The 19,319-nt window shown below is 40.9% G+C and overlaps 1 protein-coding gene across 5 annotated transcripts in view; it reads right to left on the bottom strand.

Annotated features, from left to right (window-relative positions):
• Positions 1–19,319, bottom strand: part of LOC129778241 (protein sickie) — a 475,861-nt gene that overhangs the window by 258,019 nt on the left and 198,523 nt on the right. For all 5 annotated transcript variants that reach the window (XM_055785016.1, XM_055785017.1, XM_055785018.1 and 2 more), the window contains 2 exons: positions 12,779–12,905; positions 12,569–12,680 (listed from right to left, as the gene is read on the bottom strand). In XM_055785016.1, the coding sequence (XP_055640991.1) occupies positions 12,569–12,680; positions 12,779–12,905 (239 nt within the window). The remainder of the gene's footprint in view (positions 1–12,568; positions 12,681–12,778; positions 12,906–19,319) is intronic.

The following is a 19,319-nucleotide window of genomic DNA, read 5'->3' as shown; positions in this document are numbered from 1 at the left end:
CTGCCGTTGCGAGATGCAAACAACACCCGGCAGTCCGTGACGGTGTCAGCGGCAGCAGTCGGCGAGGTTTTAAGTTATTACAAATGAGGGGTGTTTTTCTATTAGGTCGCCACCGGCCGAACGAGTCGAGCCGACGCAGGGAATTCGAGCCACCGAAGTGTAAATAACGATGGTAAATGTGTTTCTAAATGTGTCCCTTTCGGTATGAATAAAGTGAGAGTGAAAGTGCTGGTCCTGCGGCAAGTCCCGCAAGAGGTTTTAATGGGTGTGTGTGGCGTGAATTATGGCCATTTCCGGTCGCCGCTCGGCAATGTTTGGAAGCCGTTAAGTAACGCGTAAATCCATAATATTGAATAAGCCGGTTCTTAAAAACGCCAGCTGGATCAAAACAAACGATTTAGGGACCCAGTCGAATTACTACCTCGGTCACAGCTTGTACGAATTGAAACTGGAAACAAAATGTTATACATTCACAATCTGGCTTTGTTGGTGGGTTTCAAATAAATTATATTTTTGTATATTCAAAGAAAAGAATTAAGACGACCATCGATCGACTGATAGCATAAATCCGATAAACTCTGCTAGGTTTGCGTGTGAAAAACGAATCTACAGCCAAATCAATGAAACCAAACCGATTATAGCAGACGCAATCACTCAAATAAATCGAATTCTGCAATTGCCTATTTATCATCCTCCCCCCACAAAGTCTCTTCCAGCAATCCGTTTTCATCTGCTCGCATCGTGCTAATTCAAATCTACTTTGATGGTCTGTGATGATTTCTTCCCCACGGGGGTGAAACAAAAACTGAAACACCGCCAAAAGTTTACTCCTGATTAGCCCCCCCACACTCTGATGTTTATCCCCCTCGATGAAAATCGCACCGAAAACGGAAACTCGATTACTTTCAGTGTCCTTCGAGAAGCGAGAACAGGGAGAGAAAAAAAAAACAAACAGCAACATTAGGAACCCGGAAACAAGGTGATGAAACGCAGCTGTTTCTGGTGTTTGCCCCATCCCTGCTCCCCCGACGTGGCGTTTGATTTTTCCCCCTCACTCTGCAGCAGCAATGCCAGAAGCGTCTGTTCGGATCGTTTATGCATTCACGGGGACTTTTCTTATGTTTTCCTTTGAAGAAGGTCTTTTTGGTTCAGTTCGAACTGAAACTAAGGGGAGTATTTTCGACCAGAGCCTCCCCAGCGCACCACTCCCGAATATTACCTCGTAAGTAATATTATCGATGCGTCTGGGGATTGAATTATCGTTTTGTGCCGCCAGCCAGGAGAGGGTGGATCTGGTCGTTATTGGTCCATTGTTGAACTAAATTGGGATTCATTGTGTGCAAATGGTTGCTGCTAGTACTTGACGAGTAAGTTGGGTCGTAGCATTCAAGTGTTGTTTCTAGAGCAACAGATAATTTGATGTTTATTAAACAATCGGCAGTTTTTGAGGAGGTCTGAGTGACATCAGATGTTTTGATTTGCGAAGTAAATCTGCAATATTAAATTCGTCGAGTCACTGAGTCGCTGATCCTGTACATACGAGATCTAAGCGGATGATACACAAGCAATCTACTCTTACCTTCACCCTTGTGTTCATTGAACCAGTTGTAATATAGATACCATTCTTGGATTTTTCAATTGAAATATTCACCTTAAACACACGTCAAACTTGGAGCAGTATTCTATAGGCAATGAAAGACCTTACACTAGAATTTCTACACCCAAAGTTATTTTTAGCACATGTTATGGCATCCCATTTTATCACATTAAATGAGCTGAAAAATAACAGAAAATGTTCTACTCCCAATACATGTATATCATTTTGTAACCCGCGACGCTGTGAAAGCGTGCGAGCCAGCTTTGGTGGTTCTGTTGAGGGTTCCACATTGAAAATAATTTTCGGATTACTTTGTAAATCAATAGTTGCGATTTGTTCAGGACCATTTCCTGTGTCCATCATCGGTTTTATCCCAAACCCTTCCCAGAAGTCAGTACCTAGTATTAACTTCCTACTTATCTGTGGGACCACAATCGTAGGGACAATCTGTGTAATGTTTTTGAATGTGTATGGTATGTTCACGTGTCCTAGGCATTTGTATTCGGTTCCGTCTGCAGTGCTCACACGTATTGCTGCTGGATGTACCTTCAATCCATATTTTTCCACCAATTCCAATGAGTTTATCACGCTTATCCCTGCCCCTGAGTCCAGCAGTGCTTTTATCTCAGTGTCAAATATCTTTACCCTAATATGAGGACATTTATTTGCATCGATTTTGATTTGATGGATTTTCGTCAGTCGGTTCAAATATTTATTATGATTTGGGGGAATCTTCACTTTCGGTGGGACACAAGGATTCCCTATCTCGCACCCCATACTTAGTTTCCCATTTCTCTGTTTTGAAACGTAGTCGTTGCCGAGCAGCGTTCGCATAACCGAATTGTCCTACCAATATTTCCACACCCATAGCAGAATATTATTCTTGGGCTAGTACACTCTCGCCAGGTGTGTCCAGCTTGTTGGCAGTTCCAACAGCTTCTAGTTGACGGAACTGGTGTACTCGGTTGATTTTGAGTATTAGAGGTTCTGTTCCCTCTTTCATTGGCCCCTCTATTCCTTCTAGGTTGATGGTCTCTATTTTGGTGTAGATTCACTTCGTTTACCGACTCTTGTTCATCACTGGTATAATCGCTGTTTCCTACCTCTATGTGGTTTATCGGTCTTCTCGTTTGTCCGTCACAACCCATTTGAAGGCTATGATCTGCCGCGTCGATGCGGTAATTGAACATTTGTAGTTGTTGCAAATCGTTTATATCGAACGTCGCGAGTTTAGAGCGATAATGCTGACGCATGTTGTCCCATATGACTTCAAATTTTCGTTCATTGGAAAGAGGTTTTGAAAGCATTTTGACTAGCTTCTCTATTTCCGTAACGAAAGCTATGAACGACTCCCCACGCAGTTGTTTACGCTCGTGAATCTTCTGTCTTATACCTTGATCCTGGTTTGGGTTGCCAAACCGGTACCTTAACATTTTTTCGAAAGTCTCCCATCTATCGAACTGATCGACAAATGTGAAGAACCAGTCTGAAGCCAACCCATCCAGAAGCAAATGAACGTCGCGCAATAATTGTCTATTCGAAACTCCTTCCCGCTCTGCTATCTTCTTCAATTTGTAAAGAAAGTTTTCCACACTCGCCGATCTCGATTCTCCTGAAAATCGTAGTTTCCATTTCTCTACTCTGTAGAAATCTCTTCCCGACTGGAATACTCGGTCTCGACAACGGAACCTTCTTTCTCGATTTGCTGACTGCAAACCCCTATGTTCGCGAGGATAACCTGACGTTTGAGAGTCGCTTGAACTATCCACAACTTCTGGTCGATTCGATCGCTGATTCTGAGTTTGTCTTGTTGGTATACCATCATCTTCTGAGGAGCTATCCTCGGCAATATTTGGCTTAGGCAAATTGAACCTGACGTTAGACTGTTCGTTTTGGATAGTTGGATAGACACTGAAAAATCTATTCGGTTTGACGGGTTTTAGGCCACACCGCGAGCCAGTAAATACGCAAAGTTTTCCTTGCCTAACAATCAAGAACTACATAAACATTTATTTACAATAATATTCTTTGAACAAATTAATTATTTATTTCCCCCCAACGATTTATTTTAGATATATTCGAGACAGCATAAATTACGAACATTATTTTCCTTAAACATCTATATAAACATTTTATTGGGTAATTTGGGTTTCGATCCTCTGACCCATCGATTCTCTGAACGGCACGTTTCCTAACTACTCTATCGCCTCATCTCATTCAGGCTTTTCTTTCTGCCGACGGGCTTGCGCTCACTGTCGGTAAGAACACTGTACAAAATCTAGTGTGGCATTGTTGTGTGGCATTTATTAGTTGTGTGGTTCTTCTGTCTCTATTTATTCCCTACATGCGCATGTATTAGTTACGGAAATAAATAGATTTGTACTCACGACCTAGGTTTTACGTGGTTCTGCTTTACCGTCGTTCGCTGCAGACGTTGAACGGGACAATGAATCTCGAGTACGCACACGGACGAGTGATGGCTCCGTGCTGCGTACTGTGTGCTGTTTCCCCTTTTGGCGCGAGTGCCGTCTTGCGTAAGCGCACCGCGCGGCCACCAGAATTGACGAGTATGATGGTAACTTCCAGACCTCGCACGTGGGGTCAGTAAGCGGCTTTTTCTCCAATTAGGTTTGCTGGTGCACTGGAGAGTATCTAACTTCTTCAGCGTATCAATTAATTCGCACTACTAGTTTTCTAATCTCACTTCAACACGGGTAACACGCGGTACAAAATCACTAACCGCTTCCGCCTTCTTCCACGGACAAAGTCGGAATCGGCGACCACACTTTTCGATCCTCAGATCAGACAGATATTCATTGGAACCGGAACTACGCAATTGTTAACGATGTTAGCAATTCCGTAGTCGTTCCGAAGTCCCTTCTGTGCTTGGATTTGTCCCGCTTTCAAACATTCGCGGGCAATTGTCTTTTCATCTCCCGAGCGCAGTTTAAGTCGAGTCGCTGGCCGGTTTTAGGTTTCCAAGAACAAGAAAACCCGCCGAAAGACTCTTTCCACTTAGGGGAAAAAAACAGAAAATGAAAAAAAAAGTCTACGAGGCATGTGTTGGTGCTCTGCGTCCTGGCTAAATTGAGCCGTCGAGTTACACCTGGTACTCAATATGGTCAGCCGCCCAAATCGAAAATGGGAATGGCACTCGCATTGCCATGCATCTCATTCTACACAGAGAAAGACACTCAGAAGCACACACCGCTGTTGATTCTGAGCTGAAGAAATAGTACGAGGGGTTCTCCAAAGTAATTTGTGGTACATGCTACAATTTGTATATAATACTAGCTGACCCAGCAAACTTCGTCCCGCCCAAAATTTGTTTTTTTGTTATCGATACCTTCAAACATTCACGTTTTCCTACTATGAGCAAGTTCATGGGTCCAATCGCAGAACAGTTCATTGATTAATCTTCTAATCGACCTCGTTGAATTTTGTATGGCTGCTTAGAGAATGGGGGGGGGGGGGGGGGTGGCGGGTGGTTTTGTCTAACCATCGTATAAACATTTATTGCACCCTTAAACCTCCACATGCCAAAAATTTGGTTTCAGTTTCTCGAGTTATGCTGAAATTTGTGCTCATTTGTATGACAGTCCCACCTAAGAGAAGGGGAGGAGTATCTAACCACCATTGAATCATTTATTGCACCCTAAAACTTCCACATGCAAAACTTGGTTCCATTTGCTTGATTAATTCTCGAGTAATGCAGAAATTTGTGTTTCATTTTTATGGAAGCTCCCTCCCCCTTAGAGAGGGGGGGGAGAGTCTAACCATGATGGAAACATTTATTCCACCCTAAAACCTTTAGATGCCAAATTTGGTTCCATTTGCTTGATTAGTTCTCGAGTTATGCAGAAATTTGTGTTTCATTTCTATAGCAGACACACCACCCCCCCCCCCCCCCTATGAAATAGGGGAGGAGTATCCAACCACCGTTAAAACATTTATTGCATCTCAAAACCTCCACATGCCATATTTGGTTTCATTTTCAGAAGAAGTGTGGTGTTCCATCAGAACAACGCAAAGCCACACAATTCCGAGAGATTGAGTGGGATGTTTAGTGCACCCATCATATAGTTCGAACCTGGCACCAAACGATTACAGTAAAACCTGTTTTTGTGCAATTTTTTTTGTCCGGTTTTCTGTTCTTGTGTTCTTGTGTTTTTGTACGAGTTTTTTTTGGTGCGATTTTCTTTGTGCTTTTTCGTCCATTTAGTTTTTTTTCGGTAGTTTTTGAGCATTTCAGTGCGAAAAAAGCATATTTGCGTCCAATTATCCACTTAACAAATCATTCCCACCCTTCCATGAAATGCTCTAAGTTGCGCTGACTTGTTGCTGTTAGAAACAAATTTCGACATGCAACTAAAAACACAACACAGCCAAGCGCAACCGAAAAGACAAACTGTCCCATCGCAAAGCAGGGAAACAAAAGAAAATCGAACGGTGAATGGCGTTGATTTCAGTTATTTTCTTGGGGAAAACTTTTGACGTAGGATTACGTGTTTCTGGAACATATTGGGGTACAAATTGAAAATCTAAAATCGAGCACATCGTGAAAATTGTCCAATTTCAAACGCTTATTGCTCAGTTGTTTTATGATGGATTGATGAGATTTATGCGTCAATCGATTTCGGCACTCCATAGCAATTTTTTACATTGAATAAAATAGTATATATCACGAAACTAGCTATCGAATAATTGAAATATGTCAACATGTCAATACCCACTTCTGATTGGTCGAAATTGACGACACATGCGGCGGCTCATGTACTTATTGGTCAGTTATTCCCTGACGGAATTACGAGATATTTGCATCAAACGATCTGAGTACTCCTAACAATTCATCACATCAGCTGCCTGGGGAAATCGGCATTGCAAATATATGCAAGTGAGGGGCATTTTTATATTGCAAGTGAGGTGAGTGATACGATTAATTCTAGCAAATAAAATTCAAACTTTGAACTTTAATATTGGTTGCTTTGTGAAATTTCATATCAATGACCGATCGTGTATTGTGAAACATTTAGCACAAGTGTAAGCGAAAAATTATATATGGTAGCAGTTGTGTTAAAAATGACTTAAAATTTGAAACGATTTATTATAACTTTCATATATAAAAAATCAATATGTGTTCCCACTCGAATTCCCGCTTTAAGCTGTCTGTTTTGTTGTGTTCATTTTCATTCAAAGAAAGGCAATGAAAGAAAAAATAGAAAAGTGACGGAATATTCTAAAAAGTGATTTCCAAATGCTCTACATATCGTATTAGGTGCTATTAGTCCAATTAAAATTCGCATTGAGGCATAAAGCATCGTGTTACGTTGGGTTTGAAGCGAAAATGGAAATGGGTTGAATAAACACTCAGAAAGTAGAAATTATTTATTACTTTTTCCAAACATGTTTTCTCTATAATAAAGTAACATGTTTTTAATTATTATAAAAATTGATAATTGTGTTCGATATTGATAATTATCTTATATTACATTGGTGGGTTTTTTTTTTCTTCTTAATTTAATCCGTACAAACCACAGGAGGCATCTCGTCTAGGGCCACAGAGAACGGTTTTCATCATATCTCATTCCAGTTCGCCACCTTCTATCGTGATACGCACCATCCAACGACTAATCACCATCCTTCTGTCATCAACATTCGGATTTAAACACTGGTGAAGGGAACAAACAATTTACAACAACTAAACAAAACGGCCCTTTGCAGGACCACCAAATCATTATCAAAGAGTTCAACGATGTAATTCTTCAAACATATCCAAAATCAGCACGCACCAGGTAGCCTAACGGAATCCTACGTCGACTAAGCGGTCGTGTCTCGGACACAACCCTCCTGTGACTTTTCTTTATGCGGTCCCTATCTACCGCCCAAATTTTTTTTTTCAAATTGTGTGCCGAACACGACTTTTTGAAGCTACTGGTGAAGTTTTGCACGATTTTTTATGCGATTTTTTTGTGCGGTCCCTATCCCCCGCACAAAAAAAAAAAGGTTTGCCAGTATTACCTTTTTCTCGCATCGGAAGATTTCCAGAGTGATAAGAAATTGGGATCAAGAGAAGATTGTAAAAATCTGTTGCCTATGGTTTATCGCTAATAAGGACCAAGACCTCTATGATAGAGACATTATGGAGCTACCTTTAGAATGGCAACATGTCGGGGACATAACCGGAGTGACGTAGGACAGCTTTTGTTAAATATATATCTTAAATATATTGTTTTATTTTCTTCTTCTACGTGAATACCTACCTATCTACCTAATGGATTAGTTTACTGTTTACTCTTTTTGAATATGTTGATGGTTCTGAAAAGAACCTTTGGTGTTGTGCTTTTCTTATCACTCGATATTCCCATCTTGTTCGGTTAAACCTTCCTGTTTAGCTATTGCGTTTGCCACTCGCCACAGCTTTCACAGTTGGAAAATTTCTTCCCATCCAGCTTTGTGATATGTTGTACAGTAAATTATATTTAATGCGATGTGCTGAAGCACCACTCAGTGTCGCATTGGAGGCGATTTTAACCTGTAATTGAACATTTGCGATGACAGTGGTACAGTGTCGACTTTCAATGTGGGGTCATAATCTGGATCTCTATGTTTACAAAAATGTCCAACTAAATAAGTCGCATTACATGTCCGTCCAATTAGCTAAATGTCGAACTAATTGTAAATTAATGTACTTTCAATCTGGAAACATTTTAAGAATTGGTGAAAATTGAATAATCAGGAAAGTCCCCAACTATCAATAAACTCAGAACAACTGCCAAATTCACATACTCATCAGATCCTGGCAAACAAATTATGAAAAAAACAATTTGTGTTTTATTATTATTTTGGATAATGTTTTAGAAAGCATTGAACTGTATTTCCTAACTTTTTTTTGGAAGGTTTAATGGCCCTGAAAAGCGCCTTGTTTTATGGAATTGTTCCAATTTAGAAAACTTAGTACTCGTGGTTTTGAAAAAAACCCATTTCGAACGCCCTCGATGCCGCCTTGTTCTGGATTTGCCACCAAAGCAGTTTGTATAAAGAACAAACTTTTTTTCTTCTGCTACCTGATGTCGTTTTGCGATTGCGTTTGTCACTCGCCACTCGCTGCAACTGCCTGTTGTCTTGATGTCCACAGAACCGAATGTGTTCTGTTCCGAATGCGGGTTTTCTTATCGTCGCGAGCAGCTTTACCAGCCAACTTGATCACTTCGGCGGCCGAAGCTATATAACGCCGGCTAGGTGGACTGGTGCACTGATACTAACGCGCTCGGCCTAGCTACCCTTGCGGGGAACTCCAGATCAACACGGTTCGAGCGGGATTTTGCCTTTCCCTTCACTTTTCCTCCTTTACCATGTCCAGACATGGCTGCTTGGGTTGGTTTGTCGATGTGTTGTGATGCGAACCGATGTGGTGTACGGTTTGGATGAGAATGATCGTTACGGAAGGAAGGAAGGAAGGTATTGTATTATAGAGACTTTAAACTTTTGCAGTTCATTCGTCTCTAGCCTTGAGAAAGGCCCTTTGAAAACTCTACTCTATTCTACTCCAGCGCTACCACCTCCGCCCTCTTGCCTTGAGAAAGGCACTCGATCCCTCGCCGTCCAGCCCGTCCAGCAACGATGTTGTCCAGTCGGTGTCCACACAAAGAATGATCATTACGGCAGCGGAGCGGGGATTTTTAAGCTGACTGGCTGGCTCGAGAATTACGCATGTGTGAGACTGCGACCAATGTTTCGTTCATTTTTTTCTTTTTCCTTTCCAATCGTGCTTCATTCTATTTCGCTGCTGCTCTGGTTGCCCGTTTTGGTCGGTACGATTTGAGGAGCACAAAATGGACCAATCAAAAATGGGCACATAGTGCATTTTGACAATGCTTGATATTTCACAATTATTCAATTATTTATCTCAAGAAAAATGAAATGTTATTCGTTATGATAGATGCATAGATATATTTCCTTTCAATTGATGCAAAAACCTTTGCGATCTACTGAGAAATGCTCGAGTTATAAGCGTTCCAAATCTTGCATTTTTTCCTACTTGTTCAGTGCCTAGATTTCCTTTTCACCCCATTTCCGGTTAGACGTAGTCCTACGTCAAAAAAATGGTATATATTGAGCAGTGCATGTAAACTGTGATAATTTATATATAAAAAGGTTAAAAATTAAATATTATTAGTAATTTTTCAAAGAAAAACATGAAAAATTTGTTGTTCGAAAAACTTTTTCCCTGTAGAGGGTCCCATCTTCCGACGTATCGACGGCTTGTTGAAAATTGTAATTGTAATACATATATTTTTTGACAATTTAATAAAACAGCGTTTTCGAGAAAAAAAGAATGTTAATTTTTATATATTTTTTTTCGGCGATTTTTTTTTGTTTTATAGTTTTTTTTTTATGTTGATATTTTCCATTTTTTTGTTAGAAATGAAAAAAAAACATATGGCATTGAAATATAAGGAATATATATTTTTTAAATTGCATATAAACGGGCCTTAAATTGTGTACAATCGAGTCATATATAATCGAGTCTATATATAATCTGTTCCGATCCGTAGCAAATATAATATCTTTGACTTCCAAAATGTTTTATACCGAGTCGTATGTAAAATCTACAATATTTCTGCACTAACATTGCACAAAATTATATTTTTGAAAAAAAAAATATTTCAAAATTATAGTACCTAGGTGCAACATTAAGAAACCCAGTGATTTTCGTAAGAATAAAACTTCGTGTCGTACGAATTCAATTAACCCAATCATTCGATTCCCACTCGCTAAATTGAACGTATCAGTAAGTTCTTTCAACCGTCTTTAATAATCAATACTTAATGCGATAATAGTCGCACAACAAATCAATAGACAGCTTTCAAATATACAAGACTAATTTTCGCATTTACGGGAAAAAAAAAATCTTGAAAGTTCCGAATTTGCAAAAGCAAAAGATTTTCAACACGGTGTTTTAGATAATAATGAGATGGCGTTAGGAAAAAAAAATATATTTTCAAATAACACCACGGTTTTTTTTACGCGGTTTTTTACGAGGTTTTTTTACGCGGATTTTCCAATTAGCGCGGTTTTTTCACGCGGATTTTCGAATTAATGCGGATTTTCCAATTAACGCGGTTTTTTACGAGGTACGTATCCCTCGCGTGAAAAAAAAGGAAGTGGGTTGTATCTGTGGTATAACCGCAAGGGTGACATAGGACTATCGTTGATTTATTGATCATTTGTTTTTAGTTGCTTCTGAATCAATTCTGAATGAATGAATGGATGAATATTTGGGGGATTTCGAAAACGAGAGCGTTACTTTGAAGGCACAATATGCTGCAAAAGAAGCAATCACTCGAAAGTTGTATAATACATAATACATTGCTTGTATTGTGATACGATTAGTATTCCATTTCCAACAGACAAAATATCTGTTGCATCAAATCAGTCTACATAATTTTTGCGTTTGCTCATCCTTTCTCACAACACCCATTTCTCGTTTGAAAAATTGTTGAGTAAACATCGTCCAGCTCGTCCAACTTCTCGTTCAGCTCGTTCAGCTTGTTCAGTAACGATGTTGTCTTGTCGATGTCCCCACGAAAACTGAATGCGTTTCACCGTGTGGTTTACGGTGGCGAATGAACTCTCTGAGTTTGAAACTTTCAGCGACTGAGCAATAATCGATTGAAAATTATATTATTTTCGCGATGCGAAACATTTTCCGTTGCGCGCGCATCCAATATTGGATACGAATATATCCTACTGATGGGGAAGAATAATCTTCAGAAGCTTTCCTACTAATTGCACTTGACGATAACGATAACATCTTTCCAGATTCTCCTCGATACTCGAAGCCCACCAGTGGTTAATGCTACCTCGATAACCACCTGTTCATTGCGCTTGATTGAATAATCACAATACCAAATGTATTTGGTCGCAGTGTTTTATGGATATAAAACATTAAAATAAACTCTTTCGTATGAATGTATTTTTCAATTCCAAGGGAGACTGGTAGATTATTTTCCGGCAACGATGACATCTTTCCGGAATCTTCTCGATGCTGGATGGCAACCAAACGAAAATAGTTCCGCGCGTGTATGTGTGTGTGTGGTGGCTGCTCCGATGTCTCAAGCGGAACCGTTTGTGACATCACTCTCCTCCTGATGGATTCCCTTCTGGCCTAAAGTGCACAAACAGGCTCTTGGTGACACCGTTCATCAGCGCTTTCATGCTAAACGAAGTAAGCTTCACCACAACAGCGACAACATTCTCCAATCGCTGTTCAATTATAACTGAGTGGATTTCCGAGCGGCGCCCGCTTATATACTGATTGGTGATTTCAATAACCTGTTTTGAAAGCAATTTCAAGGCTTTTGAAACAAGTTTTTGGATGAAAAAGTAACAAGTAAATAACGCGTTATCTTTCGAATGAAGTGTTTATCATACCATTTCGTTCGGTTGTTTAGGAGCTATTAACGCTCAAAATCTCGGTCTCCAGCGTAACGCTTTCGTTTTCGAAACTTTGATTTTACACCCCGGTATAGAAATGAAAGACGTAGTCCTAAGTCAAAAAAACCTGGGTGTACAAGTGTTGTATACGTTTTCTGTGCAGTCTCGATTTGATTATCTATTGATTTTTTATAGTCTATTAATTTTCCAATAATTGTATTGAGATTCACATTTTAATCACACAAGAATCATTCAAATTACAATCATTAGAGGAAAAGGTTGATAAAAATTGGTCATATCATAATGAAAAATAACGTCTGGTGCAGTCATCATCATATGAATTGCTATTCGTAAATTGAGTATTTTCGATTTGTTGATCTCTGCTCGAATCTACGAAGCGTACGATGGATCGAATACATTCATACCACATAGAAATCATTCCACCGCCGAGATTTACGTCCCTCTAGTGTCGCTCCAATGAAACACACTCAAAGGCGACATATAATCAAAGACACACCCACATTTGCTACTTACCGATTGGTCATGTCGGCTGGTGGCGCATGGATTTCGACTTTGGTCTGCTGCTGGTGGGAGAAACCAGTTGTCGCTGCTGTAGTCTTCTGCTTCGTCGCCTGTTTATATCGACCTGCGGATAGTCGGGACAAATGGAATGAAACGTAAATCGATGTACGAAATGCGAGTGGTGCGCCACCATTTTGAATGGTGGCCGGGTGTGTAACTTACTCAGAGCAAAGAACAGCGAAAGCACAGCTTTCAGTCGCCCACTGCAGATGTCGTTCGGTGTGACCGACTCGAGGCCGCCAACTTGATGCTGTCTCAAAACGCCGAGACAGGAATTAACGTTGTCGTACTGCAAGTATAGAAAAGAGGAGAGGAAAATGATAATCAGTATCTGAATGTTTCTGCTTCTTTGGGTTCCACAGAAACCGCTCGAAGATATGTAAGCCGAAAAAACGCGAGGAATTCCTCATCAAGTTGTAGCAACATTCCTCCCTCCGATCAAGGTGACACGCGAGGGAGTATCGGTTGTGGAGAAAGAGACTAGGAAACATGCGAAACATTTAATCGGTTCCTATTCTTCTGACTAAGCGCAAAAAAAACACAACATTGTCGGCCATCTGGCCTCAGGGCCCTGCAGGATACACACACGCACGCATTTAGCCATTGTGCATGCAGCAAACTCGCAGCCAAATTTCTTCTCACTCTCCAAATTGGGCGAACAATTGGACGACGACAGTCCGCGCGACGATCGCAGCTGGCCGCGACCAGCAAATAAAGCAAATGAGCGCCTACTTTGCCCGGTTTGGTATTCCGCTCGACGACGACGCGTTGCTTCGGTAATTGAAAAATTGTGGCTAATTATTTGCCGTTGGTATGCACGGATCTTAGGCCACTCCGAACGGACGTCAATTAACCGTCGTCTTCGGTGTCGTCGCAACCTACAAAACGAAAAACGATTCTCGTCCCGTTAGAGACACGTTCCCCCCTCCAGTTCTGTCGTGATTCTTTCAAAATGGGTTAAATGACCGTCTTCCGATGATCGGTTTGGAACAAAAACAAACCCCCCAAAAAGTGCTGAAGGCACTGAAAGTGTCGTCCGGCCGACATATCTTTCATCTGACCCAGGGCCCGCCGGTCAGTCATAAACCTGTTCATCATCGGAAGCCAGATTAAGATGATATCGCTAGTGGCCCGGTGGGGAACCCAAAGGCAGCAAATCTCCGCCATATAATGATTTAATTTGCATGACAAACATCTCTCCGAAAGCATTTCTTTTATTATCCATCGTCCGAGCAGCATTTTTTTTGTGTGCTGAAGGAAAAAGGGACCACTGACCAACTTTTTGTTGTTTTGTTTCGGACCATAAAGGCTCGCCATTAAACAACACGTTTTGCGAAAAAAAACACAGCATCTCGAAACACCACTCAAATCTGTGCGTGTGTGTTGTCGAGACGTCACATTAACACGACAGATTTTTGTTGTCGTATCATATTCACAGCCTGTAATTAATGAAAATTGGATGAGATCATAACGTGTCGATGATTCAAAAATCCTTCTACAAAAGAGCCTCCACAAATCTGTATCTACAAACGACTTTCGGTCGACTATGTGGGGGGTACTCAACCTGGCGAAGCCATAAACCCCGTTTACGATGCTCATAAATGTGGACATTTCGTACTGTTAATCGTTCAAAACTGGAATGCAATTGCACTTATTCGTGCTGGTGGACATTAGGCCGAGAGCATCGAATTTATTCGTCCCATCCGGGCGATTCCTCGAATTGCCGCTGATCACACACAGCCTACTTGGGGTCGTTAAGAACAAATTGATTATGATTGAATCGAGTACGAAGAAAGCCAGGGGAAAGGTACGTATGTTGATCGATCGCAGTGAGCGGCTGGCGGCTGCTGTTGATGTTGACCATTTTGTTTGTGCGGAGTACGCAATGGGGCAATTGTTTCGTTGATTGACAGTTTGCGCGTTTGATGGTGTACATGGATCGGAGGAAGGCGACCCGTTGAGGGTGGATACGATCGACCAAATGATTGCTGAGTCCGAAGAGACCGATAGACAAGGACGATTAATGTTCGTTTTGGGTGAGGCAATCGCGAGAGCGATCAGACCATTGACGCCGTAGATTGACGTCTACGGAAAAATTATGGTTCGGTAGGTTTTTAGCATTGGCGATTTAGTTCCAAGCCACAATGTGCGAACGGTGACAATTAACAAGGTTTGGGAATGGTCATTGTTGGCAATAGGGGTGAGGAAAAAGGAAAGTTTCCGGGTAAACATTCTGTTTATTCATAAACAGGATTAAAACATTCCTGCAATACATCCATGTTTACAATAACTTTAGGAATTCACGAAAAAAAAAGATCTTACGTTTAGTATTCCAATTTCTCTTATGTGTTTCAAATGTTCTTTATAACCTTTTCCAAGTCTTGAGGTTATCTTTAAGAAAAATTATGCCTAAGTTAAGTTTATGCCAATCTAAGTAAGTTTTTTTGGTTTATAATAATAATGTAAGGGCCCTATTCCAGAAAACGAGACGAGCAGACGACCGCTCGTCTCGTTTGTTTTCATATTCCAGAAGCCGAGCTCGACTGAAAACAGACGAGTAGCTCGTCTGGCTCGACGACCGTTTGGTCGCGCTCGTCGATGAATCAGTCGAATCGTCTAGTTTGTTCGATGTGTTTGTTCACCATGTTGATTGAAAGCATCGGTATTCTTCTACTCCGCCTTTATCTTCAAAAATTGTTTCACGGCTAAACTAGTATTGCATAAGCAATGTATGTTTTCAACTGCAACCATCAAATTCAATTCAGTAATTGCAAGATTTTACAGATTTTCAAATGGACCTCTTCCAAACAACACAACCAAATGTAAACATTAAACTCATATCCAGAGATGCTAGATGACTGTTTTGAATATATGAACACGGCACGAAAAGGGTCTTCACGTATTGAACGAAAATGAGTAATTCAAAACAACAACTTTATTGGAAAAACGTATATATAGATTTAAAACTTTTCTTGAAAAATCGTGCATTAGGTGAACAAACATTCTTCTTCTTCTTCAATGGCACTAACGTTCCTAGAGGAACTTCGCCGTCTCAACGTAGTATTACTTGCGTCATTTTGACGTAGGACTACGTCTAACCGGAAGATATAGGGGGTGAAATGGAAATCTAGGCACTGAACAAGTAGGAAAAAATGCAAGATTTGAAACGCTTATAACTCGATCATTTCTCAATAGATCGCAAAGGTTTTTGCATCAATTGATAGGAAATATATATACGCATCTATCATAACGAATAACATTTCATTTTTCTTGAGATAAATAATTGAATAATTGTGAAATATCAAGCATTGTCCAAATGCACTATGTGCCCATTTTTGATTGGTCCATTTTGTGCTCCTCAAATCGTACCGACCAAAACGGGCAACCAGAGCAGCAGCGAAATAGAATGAAGCACGATTGGAAAGGAAAAAGAAAAAAATGAACGAAACATTGGTCGCAGTCTCACACATGCGTAATTCTCGAGCCAGCCAGTCAGCTTAAAAATCCCCGCTCCGCTGCCGTAATGATCATTCTTTGTGTGGACACCGACTGGACAACATCGTTGCTGGACGGGCTGGACGGCGAGGGATCGAGTGCCTTTCTCAAGGCAAGAGGGCGGAGGTGGTAGCGCTGGAGTAGAATAGAGTAGAGTTTTCAAAGGGCCTTTCTCACGGCTAGAGACGAATGAACTGCAAAAGTTTAAAGTCTCTATAATACAATACCTTCCTTCCTTCCTTCCGTAACGATCATTCTCATCCAAACCGTACACCACATCGGTTCGCATCACAACACATCAACAAACAAACCCAAGCAGCCATGTCTGGACATGGTAAAGGAGGAAAAGTGAAGGGAAAGGCAAAATCCCGCTCGAACCGTGTTGATCTGGAGTTCCCCGCAAGGGTAGCTAGGCCGAGCGCGTTAGTACCAGTGCACCAGTCCACCTAGCCGGCGTTATATAGTTTCGGCCGCTGAAGTGATCGAGTTAGCTGGCAAAGCTGCTCGCGACGATAAGAAAACCCGCATTCGGAACAGAACACATTCGGTTCGGTGGACATCAAGACAACAGGCAGTTGCAGCGAGTGGCGAGTGGCAAACGCAATCACAAAACGGCATCAGGTAGCAGAAGAAAAAAGTTTGTTCTTTATACAAACTGCTTTGGTGGTAAATCCAGAACAAGGCGGCATCGAGGGTGTTCGAAATGGTTTTTTTTCAAAACCACGAGTACTAAGTTTTCTAAATTGGAACCATTCCATAAAACAAGGCGCTTTTCAGTTAATGGCCCTTCAATACCTTCCAAAAAAGAGTTTAGGAAATACAGTTCAATGCTTTCTAAAACAATATCCAAAATAATAATAAAACACAAATTGATTTTTTCATAATTTGTTTGCCAGGATATGATGAGTATGTGAATTTGGCAGTTGTTCTGAGCTTATTGATTTTCACCAACTCTTAAATTGCTTCTAGATTGAAAGTACAGTAATTTACACTTATCTCGACATTTAGCTAATTGGACGGACCTGCAATGCGACATATTTAGTTGGACATTTTTGTAAACATAGAGTTCGGGGTCCAAATTATGACTCCTCATTGAAAGCCGACACTGTACCACTGTCATCGCAAATGTTCAATTACAGGTTAAAATTACCTCCAATCCGATACTGAGTGGTGGTAATGCGACGTGCCATTGAATGTAATTTACTGTAAAATATGTCACAAGCTGGATGGGAAGAAATTTTCCAACTGTGAAAGCTGTGGCGAGTGGCAAATGCAATCGCTAAACAGAAAGGTTTAGCCGAACAAGATGGGGATATCGAGTGATAACAAAACAATAAACTCTTTAGATTGAAGATAATTTTGTGATCCTGAAAAGGACCCTTTTTAGCCTTCATGTGAATCCAACGAGCGAACAAATCGTAATGAATGTATTTTTTTGCCATCGCTCCCTTTTAACGCTCATTCGTTCGTCTCGTTGGACTCGCCCCTCTGGCTGAGTCTGCCGATTTGTCTCTATCCTGTGAGTGTGTACCGCTAGAGTATAAAACACGCGGACCCCAAAAAAATATCTTATTTTCTTTCAAACCGTAAACCCGTGTGGTTGTACGGCATCGGCATCGTGGACGTAACAAAGGAGGACAAGTTAAGGGAAAGGGAAAGTCTCACTCGAACCGTGCAGGTCTCCAGTTCCCTGTTGATCGCATTCACTGATTGCTCCGCAAGGGTAACTAGGCCGAACGGATTGGTGCCGGAGCACCAGTATACCTAACAGCGATTATAGAGTTTCGGCCATCGCAGTGCTCGAGTTGGCTTGCAAAGCTGCTCACGCTAATCAGAAAACCCGCATCAAGAACAGAGCAGCTTCGGTTCGGCGCTCATCAAGGCAACAATTAGTTTCAGTGAGTGGCAAAGTGTTTCTCCGGCATGTCGCATTAAATGTAATTTACTGAACAACATGTCACAAGCTGGATGGGAAGAAATTTTCCAACTGTGAAAGCTGTGGCGAGTGGCAAACGCAATAGCTAAACAGGAACGTTTAACCGAACAAGATGGGAATATCGAGTGATAACAAAAACACAACACCAAAGGTTCTTCTCAGAACCATCAACATATTCATAAAGAGTAAACAGTAAACTAATCCATTTTTCAGGTAGATAGGTAGGTATTCAAAAAAAAAAAGGTAGGTAGGTAGAAGAAAATAAAACAATATATTTAAAATATATATTTAACAAAAGCTGTCCCCTTTGTATAGTCCTACGTCACTCCGGTTATGTCCCCGACATTACCCACCCGTCTTTTTATTAGTACTTAGTTGAGATTTCTATGCCAAATAACACGCCTTGGATGCATTTTGAGTGGCAAGCTCTAGAATACGCGTGATCACAGTGCAAGTCGGAGGAAATTTCTTTGACGAAAAATTCCCCCGACTAGAACGGGAATCGAACCCGAACACCCGGCATGTTAGTTATGACGCTAACCACTCGGCCAAGGGAGCACCAAACATTGATTGAACAAACATTGCCCCCAATAAATTAATAATAACAAAACGTCTGAGTGATAAAACCATATGCTCGAGGAAAAATATCAATGAAACCAAAAGATATATAAAACTTATTCCTTTTGTTTTTTTTTAATATTTTGGCACTGAGAAAAAAGTATCGATTGATCAGTTTTAAAACTGTTTGTTGTTTTTCTCAAAACAAAAACATGTCTTCTCATCTGACATCACTGATCATACCGAGAAAAACTGACTGAAGTCTCTCCAGTCTACCAAATAAAACATTTCAATGAAACTCGTGTACTGGAATGGGATATTTTGCTCGTCTCGACAGTGACTGAAGCCGAGACGAGACGAGACGAATTGCTCGTCTCGTTTTCTGGAATAGGGCCCATAGTTACCTCGTATATATAGCACTTCGCCAATCTACTTTTAGCACCAGATAAGTTTAAGGTTAGCACTAGGTAAGTATTTAGCAGGTAATATGCAATAATCAATTTCTTCTTAATTTCAGCTCTCTAATCCACTATTATTTTTATTTTTCAGAATGGCGCCCGAGGAAGAAACGAGAAAACAACAAAAACGACAAGTTTACGTCCGAGAGCCCGTACGTTGACGTTTCTCGCTGCTCTCGCTGAATGCAAGGTGGTTCATATCTCAAGGTGAGACGCGCCGACCAAGGGGTCGTGACAGTCATCAATTTCCATTTGG

This window comes from Toxorhynchites rutilus, chromosome 3 (assembly GCF_029784135.1).
Source record: "Toxorhynchites rutilus septentrionalis strain SRP chromosome 3, ASM2978413v1, whole genome shotgun sequence".
NCBI classification, from domain to species: Eukaryota; Metazoa; Arthropoda; class Insecta; order Diptera; family Culicidae; genus Toxorhynchites; species Toxorhynchites rutilus.
The sequence above is the reverse complement of the archived record's forward strand: the minus strand, read 5'-3'. Positions and strand labels throughout refer to the sequence as shown.